This window comes from Limanda limanda, chromosome 5 (genome assembly GCF_963576545.1).
Source record: "Limanda limanda chromosome 5, fLimLim1.1, whole genome shotgun sequence".
Taxonomy (NCBI): domain Eukaryota; kingdom Metazoa; phylum Chordata; class Actinopteri; order Pleuronectiformes; family Pleuronectidae; genus Limanda; species Limanda limanda.
Window position 1 is genome coordinate 9,773,734 of NC_083640.1, and position 24,792 is coordinate 9,798,525.

The following is a 24,792-nucleotide window of genomic DNA, read 5'->3' on the forward strand; positions in this document are numbered from 1 at the left end:
ACACACACACACACACACACACACAGCGTTATAAACTCACATGAACGCCTCTGTCCGTGCCACTTACCCGTCTTCCAAGGATCTGGTTGATGGCAGCGCTCTCTTTCAGAGTGCACTCCGCCACCACTTTGGCTCTCATCTCCTTCATATACAGCATGAAAGCATTCAGGGGCTTCTTGATATGAGGCTTCTTGTCCTCTTCTTTCTTGGGAGGAACAGGGGATTTCCTGCTAATCCGTAAAATTAAAAAGATGCAGTTAATAAACCGTGAAGGGGAATGAGAGGCTCTGGTGCAAGATGGCCAACACGGGTAAAGACAAAAGCAGTTTTTTGACGACGAAACAAAAGATCCTCACCCATGCATCGAGGAGCCGTGGTGGTCACCGCCTGGCTCTTGCTTGATGGCCGGGGACACGATGGCAGGGTGGGGGATGCCCGTCTGGTGGAGGCCGTGCGGGGGCGGAGTCACCATGTGAGGGGAGAAACGGCTGGACACCAAGCTGAGAGGACGAAGGGAGGCGACATGTTAACGGCTGGGTTTGACAGCACGTTTCTGAGCAGGCCTGACTAACTTGGCATGTTACTGCCCGGCCTTACCCGGTGGAAATAAAAATCAATAGCGCCTACTGCGTCTGTCTAGACTTAATTCATATGCACAAAGAGTTTCATGCTTGCTTTTTGTTCAAATAAAGACTTTTTCAAAAGCCCCTTTATTCTGCGATGGCAGGAGAAAAGTGAAGTGTGTTGTTACCATGGTGACAGCATGGCCATGACACCTGAAACCACTTTCCTTACCACGTTCCAGACCGTGGAGAGCTTTCTGACAGCCGTCCACACAGATCACCTTTTACAAAGTGGCTCTCCCACTTTCCAATTGTTAATACAATGGAGCATTGTAATGGACAAAGCTCCAAACCGCTCTATCATACTAACGTTACAGTTCTATAGTGTTGAAATTCCTCTATTTAAGCCTCTGAACATGTTACACCGGACAATGCGCAGTGTGGCCAGGCACTTGCATGAGGTGAAAAGTGTGGATCAACCCACAGTGAACTTGTGCTGAAGCTCTTTATCTGTTTCTATCCATCAAGAACAACAATAAACTGCACTGAAGGTAACGAGAGCTCACACAGGAAGGTGGTAAAAGGCTTCTTTTCACTCAGTCAACGTTCACTATCACTGCCTCTATAAAGTGAAACCGTCTTAATCAGGAGTTGATATTTCGCTTCCTATTTGCTCTGATGTATTTAATAATTTATAATGTATAAACAAGGAGGTGCCATATCATTCCCTTGGTAATAAACCTATAATGACTGTGTGGGTAAACATCCTGCTAAGTCTCCAGTGAATCACTCGGCTGCAGCTGCTGCAAGTGACGGCAAGCAGTCAAGATACACATTTAAAAAAAATGCTCCTATTAAGGTTCATGTCCTGATCGACTGGTGTGTGTGTTTTTGTTTGTGTGTGTGTGTGTGTGTGTTGATCGGTGCAATGTTTGGAATGCACTGAATCCGACGCAGTAGATAGTTTTGGAATGTGTGTAAGGCATGTGAGGATCTGATCGTGGTGAGTTCACCTCAGGATGGAGCTGCACATGCTATCGATCACAGACACACCTCTCTGAATATTTCATCTCAAACCAACACCGGAAGGCCCGCTACAAATCTTTCCAATTCTGACAGAGGGTCAGAGAGTTTAGTCTGATGGGACGTGTAGGTTCAGATGAGCTTTGATTTGTCCTGATCGATTCTCAGCCCTTTCATCTCTCTGCTACGTGTGTATGTGTGTGTCTGTGTGTGTGTTATGGCTCAGCACACTGGTCTGACCACAGAAGTTTAGCTCTGAGAGGGAACACAGCAGAGGGGTACTGAATGCCAATAACGCGTCCGCTCTATTTAGGAAGCTGAACTTGTCTATGATAGACTTAGACCTCACATCCCTTTGTAGTCCTGATGCCGCCGGCTGTCCGTGATCCAACAGTTGTTTTTTTTTTCAAAAGTAACTTTTTGAAATTCTGCAGACATCATTCCAAACAAGATTTGTGAGATTTCCATAAAATGTTGTATTCAAAGCTTAACAATGGGAACTTTAGGTGCACACCATCCATTTATTTACCCCGTCTAAATAGGCTTGCAAGGGGGGCAGGGGGCGGACGTGATTACAGCATGTGTGTGGAGGATGTAGGGGGGTGTTGCGGAATATGATCTGCTCACCTGGACATGGAGGCATTCATCGCTAGCGCTGGGTAGGGGTGACGGAATCCCCCCGGAGGGATGGAGTACATGGACTGGCCCTGCCTGAGAGACAGAGAGGGGGACAGAGTGAGTGAAAGCTGTGGCGAGAGGTGGATCAAACACAGCCGACTGCAAACCAACCAGCACTAATCCTTTACTCATCAACTCAAATCCCCCACTTGTGCAACACCACCGTTGCAATTGATTATGAGACCCGTAGAAAACCCCATAAATGTTCATAAATTCCTCCTGGTGAACTTGGATGTTTTCATTTAGTATTGTGCTGATTTGAATCACCTGCACTTACACTATGAAGGATACAACTCATTATATATTTTGATGTTTTTCTTAAAAGTGTGTCTTTTGTATGTTTTTATTCATGCTTGACCTAACTTGAACTTTAAACATTTTTTTTTATAGACAACATTAGTATCATCAACATTAACTGTGGAGTGATGACACATCATATCAAGTGAACATACTGTACTTGCAGAACAAAGTGATTTTAAAAAAGCCTGACCAACATATTCCCGGGTAATATCATGTCATGTCAATATAGTTTCTGAAAAGGAAAAAAAACAAGTTCTCACACTTTTAGGGAACAGAACACATCAGCTGACAGGATATGGGACTTACTGTGACATGAGCCAACCCAGAGGGTGAGCGATGGAGCCGACAGCACCGGGAGACAGGGGGTAGTATGGAGAGAGCTCTGATGGGTGAGGTGTCCGGGGGATACCTGCAGGTGATACAGACAGAAAAAACTGCTTTTAGAATGCAAGCTCTTTTTTTTAATCCTCGAATAAAAATCTTTTCAAAACCCCTTGTTAATTTGTCGTTTGAGCACCGGCTTGAAATGTATTTGTATAGGAATTGTAGTTTCATCCTCCACAGATGCTGTGGTGAATTCTCTCTGGTGATTTCCAGGGGGGAGGAAAAGCAACTGACTGAGCTCAGAAACCTGCTTCATGACCCTGTCAGGCTCGTTAGAGCACTTTAGTTTGAATTCAATGCAGTTTTCTGTCGATGATTCAATGCTTTTGTCTGCTGAGTCTTTTCATCACTATCTGAAGTCATGGTAACTGAAAAGAACTGAAGCCTCTGAGCTCCGTAAAAAAGAAAAAAAAGAAAAAAGAAACTACAATTTTTACAGCCACATTTCAAGTCAAGTTTTATTGTCACTTTAAGATTTTCAGTGTGGAGTTAAGTGAATTGATGAGACGTCACCTGTCTTTGGGTCGAGGATCTCTGGGGAGAGGTGCGACGGCGGCGTGCCGGGGGAGAAGTGTTCATTGCTGTAGGTGATGAGCGGCGTCAGTGGGTGGACGTGGTGGGCGTGCTGCACCACTGGGACTTTGTTGGACTGTTGAGGAAGAGGAGAACAGACAGTTAATAAGCGCCAGAGACGGACACGACATTCAAAACAGAGTGAACAGAGTTACTTTGCTGAAACAAGTACATTATTATCTCATACTGCACATGATTTCTTGTGACCATTGTCCAAAAGAGTATGAAGTAAATAGGTCATCACGTGTGTGTGTGTGTGTGTGTGTGTGTGTGTGTGTGTGTGTGTGTGCCCTCCATGGTAAACATCACAGTCTGTGCGTGTGACCAGCCCTGTGATGCAATCTGGACCGGCACCAAGGAACACTCAGAAGCCTTACAGAGACATGCCAAGAGCATTACAGTTATTTAGCTGAGGAGCAAACTGTTTGTTCAGTCCAGCAAGAAAAACAACGGTGCCACAGAGTCCAGAAGTCACACCAGCAGGCCACAAACAAACACAATCAGGCGAAGGTAAACTGAATACCCGTAAACAAGTGGAGACATCATCTCCCACTCAGTCTCACAGCAGCCTCTCGACGGAAATAAGCAGACACCCATGGGTGGATCGCACCGCAGCGTTACACCACAGGCAACCCAAGCCTTATAAAAAACACCAAAAACCCTGTGTAACTGCAGATAAGAGCCGAAGACCAGAGAGTAGATAGGTGAAACTCTGTCTGGATCATTTCATAGTTCAACAACACTTTCTGAAATAAGTTCGGGTCCTGGTCGACGTCCAACCAGCAATAAAACCGGGACAAAGATGATGAAGACAATAATAATAACCAGCGTCTCTACTTTCATTAGGCAGCGCTCAGCCTCACAGTCATTTCCTCTCGCTGCCCGGCTGAATGGAGCACTTGTTGGCTCAACTTGTCACATGGGAGGGTCAACGGGTGGGGGCCGGGGAGGGGTGGTGTGGCGGGGGAGAAAGGAGTCTTGTTCCTCCAAGCTAACCTTTCTTCAACATCCCTCCCCCACCCCCATCCAAACCTCTCGTTTCTCCCCAACGTGGTCTGCTCGGGAACAAGGTTCGCATTGAGACGTCTGTACACTCTCCTGCCTCACGCTGCTCAGAATTGTTCCAAAGTGTGGCTTTTTTTTTTTTTTTTTTTCATTCCACTTTTTTTTGGGGTCCAACCTTTTCCTCCTTTTAAATCTTTTACTCAATTGGTTTCTCCCATGTCTAAAAAGCGTGCTTTGATTCTGGTAATTCCAGTTGGAGTGAGGAAAAATATTTACTGGTGTTACACACGGCTATATTAAGAACACTTTGCTCAGGAGTAGTTCTTTCTTTTTGTTGGCTTCTCCAGACTTAAGCCTGCTTTATGCTTCTGCACTGGATCAACCCCGGCCACTGAGCAAGCGGCCTGAACCTTAGTGAGCTTACACCACCAGAACACTGGTGTGCGACCAGGTTTCTATGTCATTATGTGTGAGCTTCAAACTGAGCAGATCCTGACTGAGTTGTGGCTATTAAATAATTAAATAACATAACAAAATAACTATTAAAAGTTACTTTTAGTGAAATTACTGAAAGAGATAAGGACAAGGAGATAAGAAGGTGTGTGTGTAACCATTTGGGGGATTTAGTTTTTGAGTTAAGCTTCCGTTAAATTTCTAAGGCTTCATCCACAATAATGGTAGTTTTAAATCACAGAAAAAGTTTGGAAACACTACAGGTCCCAAAACTCGGCTGTGTTGAAGTTTGAATGAGATGATTGCAAACAGTAATGCTTTCGATCGAAGAGAATGAATCCCTTATCTGACTTTTCACCATTGTTTATTTTTTAACGTTCTTAGTATTTTCTGCTTTCTTAAGCAACCAACATTGTCATGTGATACATATTTTCAGGTTTGTTAGAATGGACGGGGATTATCACTGCTGCAGAGTTTAATATGGATGTAGCTTACAGAGGTGCATGTGAGGCTACATTGTAGAATACCTGCCTCTTTAATACAAATGTATAAATTGGCCTTTAGCTCATATGAGGTCACATAACGGTGGTTTCACACAACACAGAAAAAGGCTTTGATAAAGCTTCGTGGCAGAGATAGAGTTGAAATCCCAGGTCCCACACGTCATGTATATTTAAGTTGTGCTTTGTTGTTCCACTTCATGTACAATACGCCTGCTTTTTCCCTATATTGTGAGCGCTGTTCGAGACCTCTAGACCTGGGTGCCAACACATTTTGGGAAGCAGTTCTGTGAGAATCTGAAATGATGTCCATTCATTATTCATATCCTGGAATACACCAATCGTGTGCTTGTAACATGTGTCTAAGTTCGCAGGCACTAGTTTCAACTCTGGGCTGCTATTTCACTTCAGCAGCACGACAAAGCGTGGAGGGGAAAAGCTGTTCTGACTTTTACCCTACTTGTTTGTTTCTGAGAAATAAAGGCTTTATCAAACATTTAATAATTTTTTTAATTTTTAAACTAATTTGAATATATCAACTTCCCCCGGAGCTCTGAGAGCATAAGATACGGTTTAGTAAAACTGAAAAAACTAGACTAATGGCTCAATCGTGACTTAAACCTAAACACTAATGTATCAATGGCTTCTTTCACTTGCCTTATGTGTAGAGGTAATATTCCTCCACCCCATGACATCTTCATACGTCTGGTTTCATGACCCACTAGCAAAGTGTAATAAGGAAACCACAAGGAACATGAGCCGTGTTTTAAATATAAACAACATGGACGTGATAGGAGGGATAAAGCCCAACCTGGAACCAGATGGTATCTGCATCGACAGACAGAAATCGGGCTCTTTACACAGACGCGCTTGTTGCAAACATGTCTGCAGTGGCGCATACCTCACAGCCAGCGAGTTAAAACACACAGAACAAGTCTTAGAGCCACTGGACATAGTAACAGGAATGTTTTAAAAGAAGAAAAAAACACACACGGCTAAAAGTTGCCGAGCCGATGCAGAGAAAAGATGTCTGTCTCTTAAGGGGGTTCGATGCTAAAAAGGCCGAGGTGGCAGTACCTCATTTGGCTGTCCAACTTGGAACGGCGCTAAGAAAAGCACAGTCCTTGGTCAATGTGGGTGGAGGGGTGGATTTCATTCAAGCAAACATGTTTTTGGATCCTGCACATCTGAATTGAATTACTAGGCAAACAGCCGATGGGGAAGAGAGCTTAGAACAAACTGAATAACCCCGCAGCTTTGTGTGGCTTTATGCTCGGCGATTCTGGGTGGGAGGCTCAGAGGCCTTTCAAAACTCCAGGAAAGACAGGGTGAAAAGAATGCCTGGCATGCTGAGAAATCCAAGCCTTGTTTGTCAACGCCAACAGGAAGCGGACGTGAGAGGGGACAGAGCGTGTCGTATGTCTTTAAAATCAACCATGGCAAACTATGTCATTCATCACTGACAACGTGGGCTCGGCGTCTGGTCATCGCCTCCGAAAAGGTCAGTGGCAGGAATATTCTAGGTTAGAATAATACAGAGCGGAGCGGCGTCATATTACTGCTGTGAATATCCCCAGTGGTCATTAAATCAATTGAGAGGGTTAAGAAAATCAGCACAGCGAATATGGACACAAACACAAAACTAATCTCACTGGGATCAACTGTGCTAATAAATATTTTGAAACATTATTTTCTGCTGCAAATAAACAGCGTCTCTGCAATTTTCACTGGCTCTGCGATCCCAGATTTGTTCATTTCTGAGTTTGGCTGGAATCAAAGCACTGGCTCCTTATTCCTTCTCTGAAGAGGATCTTGTCTCTGCAGTGGCCCAGCAGGGCTGCAGGCCTCAGATCAGTATTCAGTTCAGTCCTCCCAAAGCCTTTGATTTCATGATGGATCCCGGTTGTTCGCTGCCTAATGCAAAACGAGAAAGTCTCACCAGACCCCCAGTCAAAAGTCTAACTGAACGGATATAGGTCGAAAGCAAGTGTATGTATCACTTTGAGAGAAGGTGGGGGAAAAAAATGCATCTTTTTCAGTTCATATCTGGAATTAAACTGTCCTGCAGCCCTGATGAGAGCAGACGCCTGCACCAGACACATGCAGGGAACAAAAGGCATCCATGGAATGCTGCTCTCGGCCTTGTCACTTCAATTCACTTAAACAATTCGGTGACTAAGTGACTTATGACATGCTGACAGGACCGGGTCCCTCGTTGGCTGTATTACTCTGGACGCAGCTGAAACAAAGGGGGGGATTCTTGTGTCCCTGTCAAGTGAAGATCAGCACATATTTGAGCGCGTCGTGATCTGATAGGTGAGAGAGAAACTGGCACTCGGGTCAGTTCTGCCTCGTTAAAGAGTCACAGCTCCTTCGGATCTGGCGCAACAGTAGCAGTCAGTGTAGTCGGTAATGACACGGAGAATAGGTCTTGTGGACAGATTACTGCGATCGACTGAATGACTTCGGTGAGGGGAGTACACGCAGATCAGACATCATTATCAGCAGACGGTGAATGACTGTGAGTCGGGTACGTTGTGAAAGATGAGGCGGAGAGGCGGATATTTCGGACAGCCGCACCACCTCTGCTTCCTGCTCTGCTCTCCGCTGCTCCCTGGCCGAGCTCGGCCACTACTGATGGGCTGACAAGTTCCTCATACTGCATCACCAAGCCCTGCAGCACCTTTGATATATTATTCATTAGAAGGCAGCCCTCTGAACACAGGAGCTGATATGGGGGGTTTTTGGGGGGCTGGACACATGTGTGCGTGAATGCATGTGTGTGTGTGTGCCTGCACGGTGGGGTGAGGTGTGATTCATAGCAAAGCTTTTTCCCAGTCCTCCCACCCTACCCAACTAACACCACCACCAGCATTACTACCAAAAAGCAATACCAAGTGAATGCTAAACAAACCTGTCTGTTGAATAATTGAGGATCTCAGGCCGGAGCAGGCTCCGATTAGCATACAGGCCTTATGGAGCCAATCTGCAGTGACAGGACATTCCTTCCCTGGTCTCTTCGTCCACACAGAATGCTCCGCTCTCCATTTTGACATTGTCTCCTCTTGTTATATATTTGCCAGAATTAGCAGAAATCCATTTAAATTAAGCAACAATAATCAAATGGATCTCCACGGACATATGTGAGATGATACCATTCAAGAAAAATATCAAATATCAGCATTGTCTTACATTTATGAATTTGACTGCCCTTCTCAGTGAGCTATCATTACACGAAACAAATTTGCAAATAGAATATGTCCCTCGACAAGATATCATGAATATCAGGTCGGTCTGTCATTCAAACACAACATCAGATTGAACCCGTGCTCGCAGAAGGACTGCAGGAGAACAGGTCTGCTTCAGGAGTCCCTGCTGGTGTCTCCTCACCGCCTCTCCCCAGGTCTCTCTCTCCGGCTCCTCTTGGCCCTGGGCAGTAATCCCTGGCCCCCCACGTGTGCCCATCCGCTCCCCCTGCTCTCATTAGTGCAGTGTTGGGGCCTGGGGAGACTGGAGGCCTGGGGAGCCAGCCTGCTGCTCCCCTCCCACATCTCCCTCTCTCTCTCTCTCCTCGGCTGGAGTAATGAGCACATAATCAGCCTGGCTCCCTGTCAGCGGCAGCCGCACACCAGAGGGGCATGTGGGCTCCCGGCCCAGAGTGGGGGGTAAGGGCAGAGCCGGGGTGCTTCACTCTCTACCCTCTGTACCCCAGTATTATCCTTTCCCACAACACATCAAATGATCCTCTGCTAACAGGTCAGCAGATCAAGCATGGGGACTTCCTTTTTTTATTTCACATTATGAGAACTGTTACACTTTCTGTGAACTTCCTCACATTTTATACTGCTTTTAAATTACAGTGTAGCACGAGTTTTAAGACAATGATGTTATCTCATATTTCTGTGCCTCAGGCTGCCCATTAAAGCTGTCTCATCAAACTGGGATAAAATCTGTAAAACCGTAATAATAAAGCTAAAGTATTAACTTTAACAGTGTTAAAATCAAAGATACGAAGAAGCCTTCTAATGATGTCATAGATCCTGTTTAAGTATATATAACTTCCCATGTACAAGCATTTTTCAATATACACGCACGACGCAAAATAACAACTGCTCCAATCTTGGCTGTTTCTGTATTTATGTGCACAAAGTGAAGGCTACTTATTATTCAGAAAATGTGAATAGCAATTCTACCAGAAAAGTGTTTTCTACAGTCCTCAACAATGTTTCTATCTGTATTGATTTTTCTGGTTCAGTGACGTTCACAGAGATGAAGGCCAAATAAGAAACATAGATAAGAAACACAGGAGCCACTTGAAAAGTAAAGCGAAACAATCCAGCAGACAACTCAGTCATTGCTGTGCTTTCACTTCCTTCAAATGCACTTGTTATTACCATAATCACTTTTTTTAGAATGTCGACTTATATATATAAAAATCTGGTTTAAAGCTGTCTGTATGGTCTAGACCTGCGCTTCGTGCCCTGAGACAACTTCTGTTATGAATTGTCGCTATGTAAATAAAATTGACTTGACTGTTTCTCCGGGAAACATCAGCAGAGTCACTGGAAGGTCAGCATTTATTCTAATTAAATATCTTTAATTGGTTTCCATTGAGACTTAAGTCTGTCCTGGATTCCCATGAGCAAACTTTGTCCCCATCACAACAAGATCCTATTGACTGCCCTGAATGAGGACTTTGTCATGTGCATCGCTGCAGATGCAGGGATTCAACCACAAGCTCGGCCAGCGCGTCTAGCCAGGGTATGTGAGGTCAAGGGGCTGAGCCGCAACGTTTCTTATTACTGAAGTGTAGTGATTGTGGCTTTCTGCTCCACGCACCGTTTGACAAGACTCCCCGAACAAGAAAAACGCCCTGAAACAATCGAGCCCAGTGAGATGTCGAGATAGATGCGTCGTGTTATCTGTTGTTTTTGAATCCCAAACACACGTCCCTCAGCACGGCCACTAACCAAACAGGTCTGCTGAGGCCCTGCATTGTCTGACTGGAGTGAGACACCGTGATGACTAGTTCACACCTGCGTGGTGAAGTCCAGGCAGGGAGGTTCACACTTGAGAGATTTACGGTGGAGTTAATGTGGCAAAGACAGACAGCGTGTTCAGCAGTTGTCCTGCGGGTGCTGTAGCGGTGCATGGGTGGGAACCGGCACATTTACATGCACACCACAACTTAATTATTGCGAGTAACCACATTATGGTGATAGTTTGATTACAGAATTGATATGGTTTACAGTAAATGGATTCCTCCCAATAAGTTGACATGATTTGTTTGATAATTGGATAAAGTCCCGACGCAAGTAGCCCAAGGGAAATGTTTTATTAGTGCCACAAAACGAGGGAAAGCTAAACTGTGAGATTTTGCTGGTGTTCCGATTCATAGTTATTGACCACCATGGTTCAGTTATTTGGTGTGTGAAATTTTAATGTGGAAATTATGGGCAATTTTCTCCTTCCTCCTCCAACCAGCCATGTTTCTCTTTCGCCAAACCCACTTTGGGCAGCGTCCCCCACACACAAACTTACTGATGCGTGCACTGAATCGAAACAACACAAGAAACTTGAGCTTAACTCCGACAAGAATCCTGCTTAACCTGCAGTTTATGCATTTTTTGGGGGCTTGATAAAAAAATGTCCACTTACTAAATGTCCTGGTGTTGGGGAGCGGGAGTCTTTTAGTCCTGCAGATCCGGGAACGTCCAAAAGAGGCCACTTCATCTGCAGGTACTGCGGGTGAGAGGAGAGGAGCAGAGTTAAACAACAAGACCAGACAAACTGCAGGGAAAACATGCTCAGTAATAAAATCTGGAGGAAAAATAGGAACGATATTAAAACCAACGGCCAAAAGTGTCAAAAGTGCAGAAAATCACTCCTTAAAACTTTAAAAATTACTGGACCACAGGGATTGCATCTTTTCATAGAGCGTGGAAAAGTGCTATGAATGGTGTCAAACCCGCAGAGAGCTCCGGCAGACACCTGTATGAGAGCCACATTGCTGCTGGAGTCAGACAGTCATTTCTGGCACGGGGGAGAGCAGGGAGAACGATGTGAACACATCGGACTGGTAGACTGTGAAATTGCCGTTTGTCAAGGAAAAACAGGAGGCCAGCTGTGGGCGCCCATCGCTGAGGGGGTGGGAAGAGACAGCTGGAAGGAAGCCCCATCTACGCAGCAGCCGCGAAAAAGGTTGCGCTGTGGCCTCGGAGGTAACACCTGTCTGTCTGACTCAATCGGGTGGGCCATTTGACCCCGAACACCACTCCTCCTCCTGTCACTATTACTGTATTTTCACACATGTATCAAAGTTATCATAAGATGTTGTGAAAGTGTTTGCCTTCCCCCCTCTTTTTTTTCAAACTTGTCACAAAGATTTCCAGCACAGTTGGTCTCAATATTGCTGCTGCCTGCATATTTGCCGCTGCTGTGACATGGCGTCGGGGCTAAGTTTTTGTGATTTACAGCCCGATACGAGAAGCTGAACTTTTTTTCTTCTTCCTCTCTCTTTTTTTTTCATTCTCCTTCGATGCAGATAGCATGAGGCCGGAGCTCCGAAAGCACGGCTCAACCATCTGGTTTATGAATCACTTTAAATACCGGATACAGCAGCTTGTCATGCATGTGGATTTTCTCCCTGGTACAATTTGAAATTAATTAAATGGGTTTCCTATCGTAGGTAATGCTTTGCTCATTCAACTCTGTTTATTCTAGACAAATAAAAGTATTGTGGTTTAATATTCATGTTGCCTTTTGGGCATGAAAGTTGGTCACGAGCAGTGAATTCTGAGTATCTGAGGTGGTTGCACAATCTCACCCAGCGTCCACTGCATTCATTTGGCAATGTTTACTATCCCTGTCATTTACATAGCATTGCGCTTATAAATTCCTGTGCACAAACAGTTTGGCGTCCACCCAAAGCAAACATCTGACGAATGGAAAGACAAGAAATGGTATCTGACACACATATTAGTGGCAAACCCTCTTAAAGGACCTATGCAAAGCTTTGTCCACTTTTCAAAAGTCACTGCAGGATAAATGATGACAAACAAGTAAACCGGTGGAGTCATGCATTCAGGATTTGATTTTTAAAAGTTCATTCATCACTCAGGATTTGTAAGGAGGAAGGAAGCTTGGATGGCTGTGGGTTAAAAATGGAAAAGACATTATGGCAGGAGGGAGGAAAAGGGAGAGGAGGGAGAAAAAAAAACATTTTCAGGAATGAGTTTGTCGGAGCAGGCAGAGGGTATTGTTTCCTGACAGCTGGGGTCCAACAGCGCTCTGAGGCAGGGGGAAGGGGACCCTTTTTCCCTTCGAAAAAGGGGGGGAATTCTTAGAGTTGACATCAGCCCTCTTCATTTTCACTATACTGCTCAAGGCTGAATCGTAGGTTCCAACTAATGGGCCCAAGTCCATACAACTGTCAGGAGGCAGTTGCTTTTAGAGGCTGCTAGCTCCCTATTGAAACTTTACTCCGCTGTGTGCAGGGTGCCTAATGAATGCTACTCTCCAGAGAGAAAATCCAAAACAATGCAGTTTTCTCTGTCTAATCTATGTCAATCATGAGTCCTTCCACAAATGAAACAAGTGCTATTGTGAGCGTTTGGTCGAGCCCAGCCGTGCCCACCGCTGCTCTCCCACCCAATCCATCCCTTATTTGACAGCTTCTGCCAGGACTGAGGAACATGCCCCCAGGCACTTTTTTTTTCTGAGCGTCTACTTTTCTTTTAATTGCCAGTGTGCCCTGTGGAGCAACGGTTCACACACTCCCCGAAACATCCAGCCAGGTAATGCCAGCCGCACACTGTCACATTAGCTTCAGTCCGGACCAGAAGCAGCGAGCGCACCGCTCACTAACACATGAGACAGAGAGGGAAGGGGGGGGGGTGTGGGTCTACGAGTTGTTTCAGGAAACAAAAGGCGAGGAATTGCAGGCTGTGCTGCACAGCGAAAAACTTTCTCAGTGTTAGAGTGACAAGAAAAAGGGAAGTGTGAGAGAAAAGTTCGAACAGAGCTACAGGATTAATAACGACTGGATTTAACTACGGTAAAAGATTGAAACATAAAACTAAAATCAATTTAACTGGAAGACATTTAGTAATGCTTTACACATGCCCTTATCTTATTAGAAGAAAAAAAGTACACACATATGGCCGGGACTCATAGTTTCAGCATGGGAGCTGTGGTAAATAGACTCGGACAGAGAACTGAAAGAAATGTGCAGCTAAAGTGAAGTTTAGCTGATCCATTTCTGTGGCTCTCTAATTGTCTTCCAGGCTTCCCTGCTGCCTCCAACACTCAGAATAGACATCAGTAGAATGTGCTACTTTTACAGGACCCAGATGCGACAAAGGTGGCAGCGATGCCACTGAAATTTTCCAAAGAAGCTGCACTGGAGCCCTTTGGTTTTTCGTACAGAGAGAATACAACATATGCTCAGGGGCATGTGGCCTGCCAGAGCTGGGTTCTAATTGTTACATCGCTCTCACAGAGCGGAGGAGGACCAAGCCAAGAGTCTTTGTCATCTCTGAAGTGTGTGGTGCCATACTGCAGGCCAACATCAGAGCATGGAGCAGAGACAGATGTCTGGACATTTGCTGTCAAACTAAGTCACACGCGCTGCCAAAAGGACAGAGAAAAATCCCAAACTTTTCTAGCTTCTATCTGCCGCCTTCAGAGCTGAAGCGATAATCCTGCTAAATCCACCAAATAATAGAAATATATAAGACTTTTGTTAACAATTGTTAAATAGAAATAAATTTAAAAAGATAGACTGACTTTGGGAAAAGCCTAAAAATCATGACTAGTTTAAACAGATATAGGTCTAGACATGTGAGCTGAATTGGATTAACTCAATCAATCAAGAGCAAACAAATAAAAGAGCGCCTCTGTATAAAGTGGCGGCTCAGACGAGGCCTGACGCTTGTGAAATGGCTTCGCCCAAGTTGTGGTGAATAGCGGAGCAGCAGGAATGCCTCGGCGGATCGCTCCAGCAGATAATGTCAATCACCTACTGTGTGGAGAACCCCTCCCCATTGTTTTCTTTTACCCCCCAACGGAAAACAAATGGGCCACACAGCTTGCTGTTTGGCCGAGGTGTTAATTACTGTCCCCTGCCCATATGAACAACAGCCCCATACAATAGCCCAGTCAGGCCCCGACACAACAGTCCCTCCGTGGTTTTCTCTGCTGATATCTGCTGCTCATGCCGGGCCATTGACACCTCAACCTGATCTATGCATGAAACACAATTACAAGCTTTCCGGGACAAAGGCTGCGTGATAAGTAGCTCCCGCCTCGACTTAGGGTTTGCAGTAAGGCTCATTGTTTGCCAACATTAGCAGCAATTGCGCTGACAATTCTCAAGCAAACCTTCGGCAGTCACTGTGCTAATTACTGTGTAATTGATGGGGAAACGACAAGCGGCTCAGCCGGTCAGACCCGCGATGCACTACTGGGCCGCTGAATGGGGACCGTGTCCTATTATCCGGTTCAATATGAAGTAAGCAGATTAGTCACGGAGGAAGTTATTAATTAAACTATCTCGAAAGGCCGAGACGTAAAAACATTGTGGTGCAGAGCAGAGGTAAGGTTTTTTTTCTGACCATGGATGATTTCTGGTTTTCTGTAGATCAGCCGTACTTAATCAGACACCCATTAAATAACGATAAGAACCACTGTTATCCCATTCTCTTGGTTTACATGATATTAACCCTGACAAGCCGGTGGTGCTACGGTGGAAATAGCGTTCTGCTAATGGCTACCACATTTGAAGTGTCCATTAGCCCATAGAGGAATGAAGTTAAGTGACTATGACAGGGTTACTCCCTCAATTCGCCGGGCATCTATTGTGACCTGGTTGGTCATCCTGCTCCCTTTTTCACAGCCAGTAAAAAAAAACTGGGTCAAAGGTCAGACATCCAGAGTGCTGGGGTTTCTATGGCAACGTGGCCCTATTAAGGCCAGGCTCATTGGCCTCTTAACATGCTCTTGTACACAAAAGAACTATTAGTGCAAAGAGGGAGAGAGAAGAGCAGGAGAGGGGAGGCAGCGTGAGGGAGGTCCCGACAACACAGCGGCAAGGTTTTTCCAAGATGGTTCCACACTTGGCCCGAAGCGTCATCTACGTCTATATGAAGCACACGTATAGTTTCTATTGGTCCCTTCTGGGGGGTTAAGAGAACAACGGTAGAATCTATTGTAGGTCTGGTGATTGTTTTTATTCCAAAATGAACACAATATTATTCTTGCAGCGGTGCTATGCTGCATGTAAATTGCAGTCCACATTTTGAACAAAAGATTTCCGAGATTCAACACAGAAATTCTCACAGAGCAGTCGAGTGCCTCATACATATTCTGCACAAGGCCAGGCTGGGTTTATTTGAAAAGTCCAGGGAGTGAATTTACTGCTGTTTCAGTAATAAAACAGCATTAACAGAGAACAGGGCCAAGGTACCCCCCCCACCCCCACCCCTCTTTAAAAGCTTCTTTAACATTCTATCCCTGTGAGTGAGGGAGCACCGACTTCAGCAGGAGTTTGTATTTTTTTTGCAACCCAAGCAATTATTTGTTTCAGGGTTTATTTTTCTTCTTTCTTACTTTTTGCAAGACAAGATTCTAAGTTATTGCTTCCTGCCCGTAGAGTGTTATCATAGAGCTCGTACGAGTTTTTCAACCGAGCCGCCATCGCCGCTCGTCTGCCTCAAGGATTTTCAGGTACTGTTAATCGGAGAGGAGTTCCAGGAAAGTCCTTAAACTGAGGCTGGATTTAGGAATAAGTGAGTAATTCTGTTACACGGCACAACAGCAGGTCATATAAAAACTCACTGTATAATTAGAAACACAGGAAAATAATTATGCATCTGGTGAGAGCAAGGCCATCTCATAAAGACAAGAGAGGAGAGAGTGGAGCTGTTCAAGTCAATTATGTGAAGTCAGTTATGCGGTTTCCCGTACCTGGGAGATCTGCTTCCAATTGTCGCGGAAGGTGCTCCGCTCAGTGTCAGTGTGATCTGGTGTCAGGACGGGCTAAACCTCCAATGTCAGAAGACGTCCTCCTCCTCCATGTGCCGTGACATTGTTTGTCCAGTCGCACAGGAACACTGATTTTTTTTATTGTTTGGGGAGTAGCCCCGTTTCATTGACATTCACAGCCGTAAACGTCTGTATAATTAACTCCAGAACTTGAGGTGGTTAGCAGAGGCTGGCTGGATGTTTACAGTAAGGCTCAACTTAGAAATCAAATGTGTGTGTGTGTTTTGCACGTCCAAGTCTACGCAAATGACACCAGAGTGAGACCTGAATTTTTCATTTATGACCAAACACAAATTGAGTGGAGACAGCATGGGTGACCAGTATAATACGGAGTTTGCTGCCAAGGCATTTAGGAGGCAATAATAAGTCCAGCACACACTGAACAGGGCAAATACCACAGCAGAGCAATCAAGTCTCTGCGAAGACATAAAAATAATACTTCTCTTCTTCTTTTTCCAGATAAATATTTACCCCCCTTTCTCCGAGAGTAACTTTGAATACATTTGCTACGAGTTTGTCTTTTTTTCCCCTGACAGGGCACAGTGGGTGATTGTTTCCCCCTTTTTTTTTTTTTGTTGCTTTTCTTGGCTCTTTTCTTAAAAACTTCTTCCCGAGTGCAGCTGACGGGGGCAGGAGGAGGAGAGGCACTGAGGCATCTCGAAGGGAAAAAGTCAGTTTTGTGAAACGGAGGTGGGCATAAGTGGGTGTATGGTGGAGAAGGCAAGAGGGAGGGGAAAAAAAAGGGCCTAAATTAAACACATTTGTTTCTGCTCTCACATACCACAAGTCTTATGAAAACAGAGGGCTGATTGTGTTCACTCCACCCCCCCCCCCCCCCCCCCCGCCTCCTTGCTCTCTCCTCACCACCACCCAGCTCCACACCCCCACCCCCCTGTCCCGAGCAGCGGCGGCAGCCCCTCCCCCCCTGTTCTCTCTCACACACATACACACACACACGTACACACAGCTGCCTGCAGATGCCTCCTGTGTTTGCTCTCCCGAGTGCAGGCGCAAATCTCCAGGCCCCACAGACTCCTGGGCTCTGCCTCATCTCAGTTTTTACTACCTGACATCCCTATCACCCCACTGCTAACTTCACGCTCACTTCACTCTCTCTGCGTCTCCTGCTCTCCTCATCCCCCCCCGCCGCCCGCCTCCCCTCTCCGGCTCTGTCCCACTCAAACACACACACAGACACATTCACCAGCCACAGGTATGCCCGGTCCCGTCGTACACATGGACACAGACACCGACTGTTAGAAATGAAAAACCCCTATCATGTATTAATGCTTTGAGAAGCTTTTAGGGACATGACCAAAATAACACTGATAAAACCTGTAAATATGTTAAATTTAGTAAAAAAATCGGTTGAATTAACCAGTAGAAACTAATCGTCTAGCTGGCCAAATCTGATAACAAAACATGCTGAAACAGAAATTAATCTCAATGCTTGGATCTAGCTGAATAAGACAATATTTTTAATAGGTCGTTTTAAACCCCTACGAAGTGCGACACAGTGCACAAGTTACTACCATGACATTCCCGAGGATTAGTTATGTGCATTGTCAGCAGACTGCAGGGAGGTCTGGAACGTGGCCAGAGCATTCGGTTTTTATACCTGAAACATTTGTAAAAGTCATTCCCCCTGAAATCTAGAGGCTTCATTTTCATCATGCTGCTCGTTGCTGTATCGAGTGCTATATCACGATCTAGCGACGGGGTTCGGCCATAAATTCAATTCACGCTCACATCCGAGGGCTCGTCTTACGCGTCTGGAGCTTTGCATAGAATACATTTTCTAGTAAAGTGCGTATAGGTTTTCACGGTTTGGAGGAAAAGCCTTCGGAGCATGAGGCTGAGTCCTTCCTCTTCAAGGAACATCAAGTTTCTTGAAAGCGAAGCAAACGTAACGGAGCTGAAACATGAGGCCAACACTTGAGAACGTCAGATTTTCTCATCTGTTGATATTACAGGAATTATTCGTTACTGACGAACTCACATTGATTAATATCGGCTGTTCTGGTTTTCCGAGTCAGAAAATGTCTTCACTACATTAACCAGACCCACAGAGAGCTCAAGGCTGGACATGCTATTTAATACAATACGTACAGCTGCTGCTATCTTTCAGTTTCAATACAATATAATGAGAACGGCAAGGTGATTACGATCAGGGGCTGCTGTAAATATCAGATTCCCAGGGACAGAGTTTAGGAGAGGCCCCTTACAATTACACAGGATTCAGGAATGCAGAGCACGAACCAAAGCAACATGCAGCTGAAGACGAATGCTCACGTCCCCGTTTTGGACGTTCGTCTCGCACCACCTGACACAGAAGGTTTAGGGAAAAGCGAAGAAAAAAATACGAGTAGAAACGTTTTTTTTTATCATGAAGTTCTGTTTTCGGTGAGCCCCCCAAAAAAGGTGAGCCACAATGCAACAAACCTCTCCTCAACGCAAACTGCACACTTCTGCAAACAATTAAGTGTTAACCCAAGAACTGTAAGCTACTCAAGAGAGAGGGAGAAACGCACGGAGAGAGAGAACGGAGAGGGAAAGAGAGAGAGAGAGAGAGAGGGGTGCTTGTGCACAATTACAGCAGGGATTTATGGCCTGAGAAACAATTTATAAATCACAGCGCCTGAGCTAATGTGCTCCAGATTGTTCTCCATGCAGCTGCAATTTTGGTCTGCGTGAAACGGCATAATAAACCTGGCTGCAGGATATGTTTGGGTGGGGGGTGGGAGGGGGTGGGCAGGGAGAAAAGTTGAGATTGTGGGTGGGGGCTGACAAGGGTGAGGCTATGGGCTCACAAAGTTTCGAACAAAGAAACGGAGAAGTCTTTTTTTTTGTTGCTAGAAATGTGACTGACGTCAAACATAAGATGAATGTTTTTAGCAGAAAATCTTGACTTCTACAAATAATATGAATTAAAAGATGTTTTCTTCTGTAATAATACGACACAGTTGCACAACAAAAGCAATTAAACAAATCGAAAACCGTAACTGCGTAATTACACAAGTTACCACTGAGACACAATTACAGTTTAAAAGCCCAGAATCTTAGCTCCTTGTGAAACTGTGAACCAAACCCTAACAATCACACCACGTGTTAGTGAAAATTAATTTGAGGTTATAATAAGAAGAGACAAATGTTGCAAACTGATCCCTTCATTGAGACCGCACGTTGGTGTGGAAGAAGAGATCGGATGTGCTGAGGGGAAGCCTGGGCTTTTGTGGCCACTCAGCCAACTGGCCCTGAACCTTAACCTCTAACCCTTCACCCTGGGAGGCAAACAAAGCTCTGAGTGACATCTGAAACTAGACACTCTGTGGGGAGAGAGTGTCTGGACAGGACTCAAATAACCCCATTAACTCTGCGGAAAAGATTTATGGCTTTTTATTCTGCCCCTGCAAATCTCGAAAGCCGAAGAGTCGCACCAATCTGTCAAAAACAATCGAGCAGTTAGACTTGTGCACCGGGTTACATCTTGTTTATTGGGCAATATCGCCATCTTGAACAGAGATCAACAAGAATGCTCCATAATGAGAGAGGAGTTGTGTTTAGCAGCGACAAACACATATGCCAGCAGTTAGTGTGGAGCAAAATAAATTCTGCTTAATACGAGCAACATGAAGATAATCTTCAGGCAGTTTTAGGAGTCACTGATGCATTTTCAGCAGCGCCGCTGACGGAGTCTATACAATGGGTTACGTAAACAGGTCCCGGCATTAGCACACTGTAAACACAAACAGAGAGAAAAGTTGATGGTAAATGTGCTCCGGTGAATGCGGGCCTCCGTCGCCAGAATGCTGAAAGCCACTGTAGTATTTAAATCAGGCAAGGAGGGAGGAAGACTGGGCCAAGCATTCTGTAGCTCAGCTGTGAGGCTCTAAGCCGTTGCCCTAGGGTCTTTGTCCTGCCTTTCAGGGCAAGTCTGAGGTAGTCAAAGACCCTATTCATGACCGGCGCTCCCCCTGCCAACACACCCATACAGCCCCAGTCAAGTCAGCCGAGAGCTATAGAGCCTCCCCAATTCACACGAGAATCAGACCTGCCCCTAAAGCCTGCTTCAGGGATTTCCAATAGCCAGCTCCTCCATCCCATGTACAAATCAAACAAAAGGGCTCCTTGGCCTACTCCATGTCATATAGGGCTGATTAGATCTTTTTTTCTAATGTAGCTACTCTAAATTTGAAGCAAATAAGTCAGTCACATTTGTAGGGATTATGTCCGAGGAGGCCTGGAGCTGCCATCCAGCCCTGCTCCATCCATCGCCGTCGCCTACTACGAGACTCTTCATCATCCACAATTCTCAAAAAGATAGGACGCAAAAGATCAACCTGAGTACGTGATCGAAGCCCAAAATCTCAGAACAAAGAAACCCAATCATGCTGATCATCTGAGGAAGTCACAAGGGGGAAATGGTGCTATCGCTTAAGAGTGTCTTATGTCTAGGGAGCACAAGGCCCCTAACCACAGCCATTACTCATAACTAATCAAGAACATTACCTCATAATTTTAAATTGAGTAGATAAGGTCAGGAAAGAGTGATGCGTCCTGAGGCCAAGCCCGATGTAAAAATATCAGCCCATCAGAAGTTTCTGCTGCTTCTGCTGTTTATTCTAACAGGATCCACAAGTCTGGCCGGAGATAAGGAGGCTACACATTTTAGATGACTTGTGCCTTTGCTGGGCTCTAATCGAATTTGATGCTCTGCAGAACATTGTGACTTCTTAACAAGTACAATTGGTTTATGAGGGTAACTGGGGGAAGCAAGGGGCACCCAGTGGTTAACTTGTTATCAATATGTGGCCTCATCTCATGGAGAAATTGTTCGTATATATGTATTTACCTCTTCCTATAGCTAAATAGCTGAATCACACTGTAACTCAACAATACAAGATCTGAGCCGTGTATGATTTACGTGCAAAATTGTGGACATAGCTGAGATCTTGTGGAACCGTAGTATTACAAATTAACATATGCATGACTTCATTGTGTAATATCAGACCTTCATCTGTGTGCACATGATTCTATTGGACACACTGCAAGGACTTTTTACTTGGGAGCTGGCAGGATAAATTTCGTCGAATGTCCGTTCTGGCTGAATGGCGTTCACACTAACAGCTCCTCAGGGTAATATGTAGAAAAGTTCAGGGTGTACACATAAAGAGAGGTGTGCTGGACACTGCCTTCTTCGGAAAGTGTCTCAGGTTTGTCCGAAACGTCTCTAGATTTGGTTGATTAAGGTGTCCAATAATAGAAAGTGTTTGGCCAAGTCATTTTTAAAGAGCAAAGGCCAATGGGAAAACTCAGCTGGCCCCCCAATGGTGTAACATGATCAGAAACTATCACTCACGGACATCTGTGGCCGACCCAGCCAAAACAATATAAATAAAATTAAATAGGTCATGAAAATTCTGTACAAATAAACACATTTATGTTTAGAGAACACATTTATGCTGACAATAGCAGCTAAAATAACTACGATAAAATCAGTTTACACTGGTTCTACCTTCAAAACTACTGGTAAACCCAATGATTATGTACTGTAAATGCAAAATTCAAATTCAACCCATAGAATACATCATTGTTTGGAAGAGAATCTTAGTAAATGTATCCCGCAAGTGACACGTGTACTGTTTTTAACATGGAAACACTCCTGTGGCTCTCTTTAAAATTGTTGAAGCCAATCATACGATCCACTACATGTGTTTTTAGAGTCAGAGGTAAAATCGGATTACAGATGGCCCGTCCCTCTCGGCAGTTACAGCTGTAAGTTTATAGAATGTGTAAGTTTCATTTTTTTTATGGCATGGAGTCAAAGACAGATCCACGCTACAACTTCAGCACAATGCTATAATGTCATAATCATCTAGGGACGTAAAAACGAACCCAGTCAAATGAACTGGTGAATGCCTCTGTGCAGTGGGCCACACGTGATTGCAAGTGCAACATGTTGAAGTGACATTTATCCGCCGGGGGACTTGAGCCACGCCAGCAGACCCAACCTGCTGCTCGGTTACAGACTCGGAGCGAAGCAGCCAGACTGATTTATAACTTCAACAAGAAGAAACAGCTGCACTTCTCGCTGTCAACTAACCTCATCCTCGACGGATATCCATCCACTTCTTAATTTAGTATGACCACTACAACCTCAGTGATACTACACACGTATGACATGGCCTTTAACAGGCCGTATGCAGGGAGGGAGAGTTTAATGCCCTGTACGTGAACTGAAGCGAATCCTGATACAAATCTTATAGTACTGATGCTACGTGCATGATCTGATAGACTCCTGCTGTTTGCTGATTGGGCTGCGACTGCCTCAAGGTCTGGAAGCCGGCCCACCTCGGGATAACAGGCAGAGGAATCGCAGGACCCGTATCTGCCCCAGTTTATGCTCCCACCACCACATCTCATCAACAATCTCTCCTCCTGCCTGCTCGCTCTCCCTCTCCCGCTGCCTGCAGAGCTTAAACTGAAAACAGCTGCTTGGAATACCAGACTGATGAAACCCTGTTTAGAGATTTTCCTTTTTCTTCCTGCTGTATAATCACGTTTTATTAGCATGGAGCGAAGCATTTAAGGCACAATTATGGAGGGAAAACATTTCTTTATGTGAGCTAAACAGTAGTGGTTATAGGTATGAAAAAGGCCCACATGCACGTTTATGGGACAGTCCACACAGCACAGTTTACTGTCATTCCCCCTGCAGTTTCATCACTTGCATTTATTATACAGTGTGCGGCTGAAAGTAAGAGCTATGTTCATTATCTGTTCATCCAGAATGTCTAAATTGTGTCTTCTAGATCTGAAATCAATTAACTGATGTGTTGATTAACATAAAAATGTATCTGGTACTTATTTGAATAACAATTATTGTAGTATTTTTTAAGCAAAAAATGTTCCCGCAGCTTAACGAATCACATTTACTCTTACTACAGTGGCAAAGGGGGATGTGTACTTTAACTTGATAGTGTATTTTTTAAATCTCTATTTTTTATCTTTATCTATAATCTCTTATTCTTTGTTTGTGTTTGTCGTTTGGCGCTAGTTTATCAATATGTGGCAGCTATTTGATTTATATAGTTTAATATTGCTATAGAAAATATATGGACCTGCTGTGGTGTTGACATACCTGGGAGAAAACATATTTTTCTTAAATTTTTGAATCTTTTCACACCTCAACTTTTTTTCCAAATAAAATGTGACGCATGGAGTAGATATTAAACTGACTTACTTTGAAAAATGTATCTGAGTTCAAAGTAATTTCGATTCTACTTGAGTAAAAATATAGTTTAATAAAGAGTACCTCTACTCTACAAATTTCTAGTTCTCTTCCTACCCCTGAGAAAATAATCAACAACTTAAACTCAGTAATTTGATTTGACTACCATAGAATAAATCAATATTTGTTCAGCTTATTACATGACAAAGATCCCATGTTTGTTTTTAAGGGATAAATAAAGGACTGCGGTCACCTGGGAGAAAGGCAGACTCCGCTCCTGACAAATCTAGGATCCCTTCCCCCACACAGAGACTCCATGTTAATGCCATTAAACAGATACGATAACCTGGGATTCACATGACACATGATATACGTTTCAACCTCCATCATGCAACATGTGTCAAAGCTTTTGTGTCACTTTTTCTGATCACTTTTATCCGCATGGAGAGGATGAGGTTTGAATTCCCTTCAACCTCAACTCCTCGGCAGTTGAGTCTCGTACCAGCTTAACCCTGCACCACTGAATGTGTTAGGACATGACCTGCAGTTTCCTCTGCAAATAGGTAGACGCTTTGCTCTTATATCCAAGTCTGCAACAGGAGTTTGTTTGTTCACCTATTGAACAGACACAGTCGACTTCTTTAAACACTTAAACCGCATTAAGAAAAGTGGAAATCTTGGTGTGAGCTCAGGTGTGTTAGACGTGTTCACCTCTGGCCAACTGTCTCTCAACCCAGACACAAGTTTGCCCCAAAATCTTTCGCGAGGAGAAGCAACGTACCAAACTATGCAGCAGCTCTGGCCAAACATAGCAAATGAGAAAAACACATAAATTGATAAAAACACATTTGCACACATATTCATCTTGGCACATCAAAGGGATTCATTGATGTCACTGAACATGGGGAGTCTGCGGCTGGAGAGGGGAGATGTTGGTTATCCATTCCTCAAAGGGTGCTGAGATGCTCCTGACGGGCCCCACGCTCGAGAGCCAGAGAGCGCTATAAACAGAATTTCTAATGTCAGGCGGAAGGGTGGG

The 24,792-nt window shown here is 44.6% G+C and overlaps 1 protein-coding gene across 2 annotated transcripts in view; it reads right to left on the reverse strand.

The window, feature by feature from the left end:
* Nucleotides 1-24,792, reverse strand: part of tcf7l1b (transcription factor 7 like 1b) — a 33,040-nt gene that overhangs the window by 1,831 nt on the left and 6,417 nt on the right. Inside the window, exons 4-9 of one of the 2 annotated variants that reach the window (XM_061071461.1) lie at nucleotides 11,138-11,221; nucleotides 3,462-3,597; nucleotides 2,871-2,973; nucleotides 2,214-2,297; nucleotides 357-500; nucleotides 68-227 (exon numbers count right to left, since the gene is read on the reverse strand). In XM_061071461.1, the coding sequence (XP_060927444.1) occupies nucleotides 68-227; nucleotides 357-500; nucleotides 2,214-2,297; nucleotides 2,871-2,973; nucleotides 3,462-3,597; nucleotides 11,138-11,221 (711 nt within the window). Of the gene's footprint in view, nucleotides 1-67; nucleotides 231-356; nucleotides 501-2,213; nucleotides 2,298-2,870; nucleotides 2,974-3,461; nucleotides 3,598-11,137; nucleotides 11,222-24,792 lie in introns of both variants that reach the window. The other variant, XM_061071459.1, reaches the window with a different exon arrangement.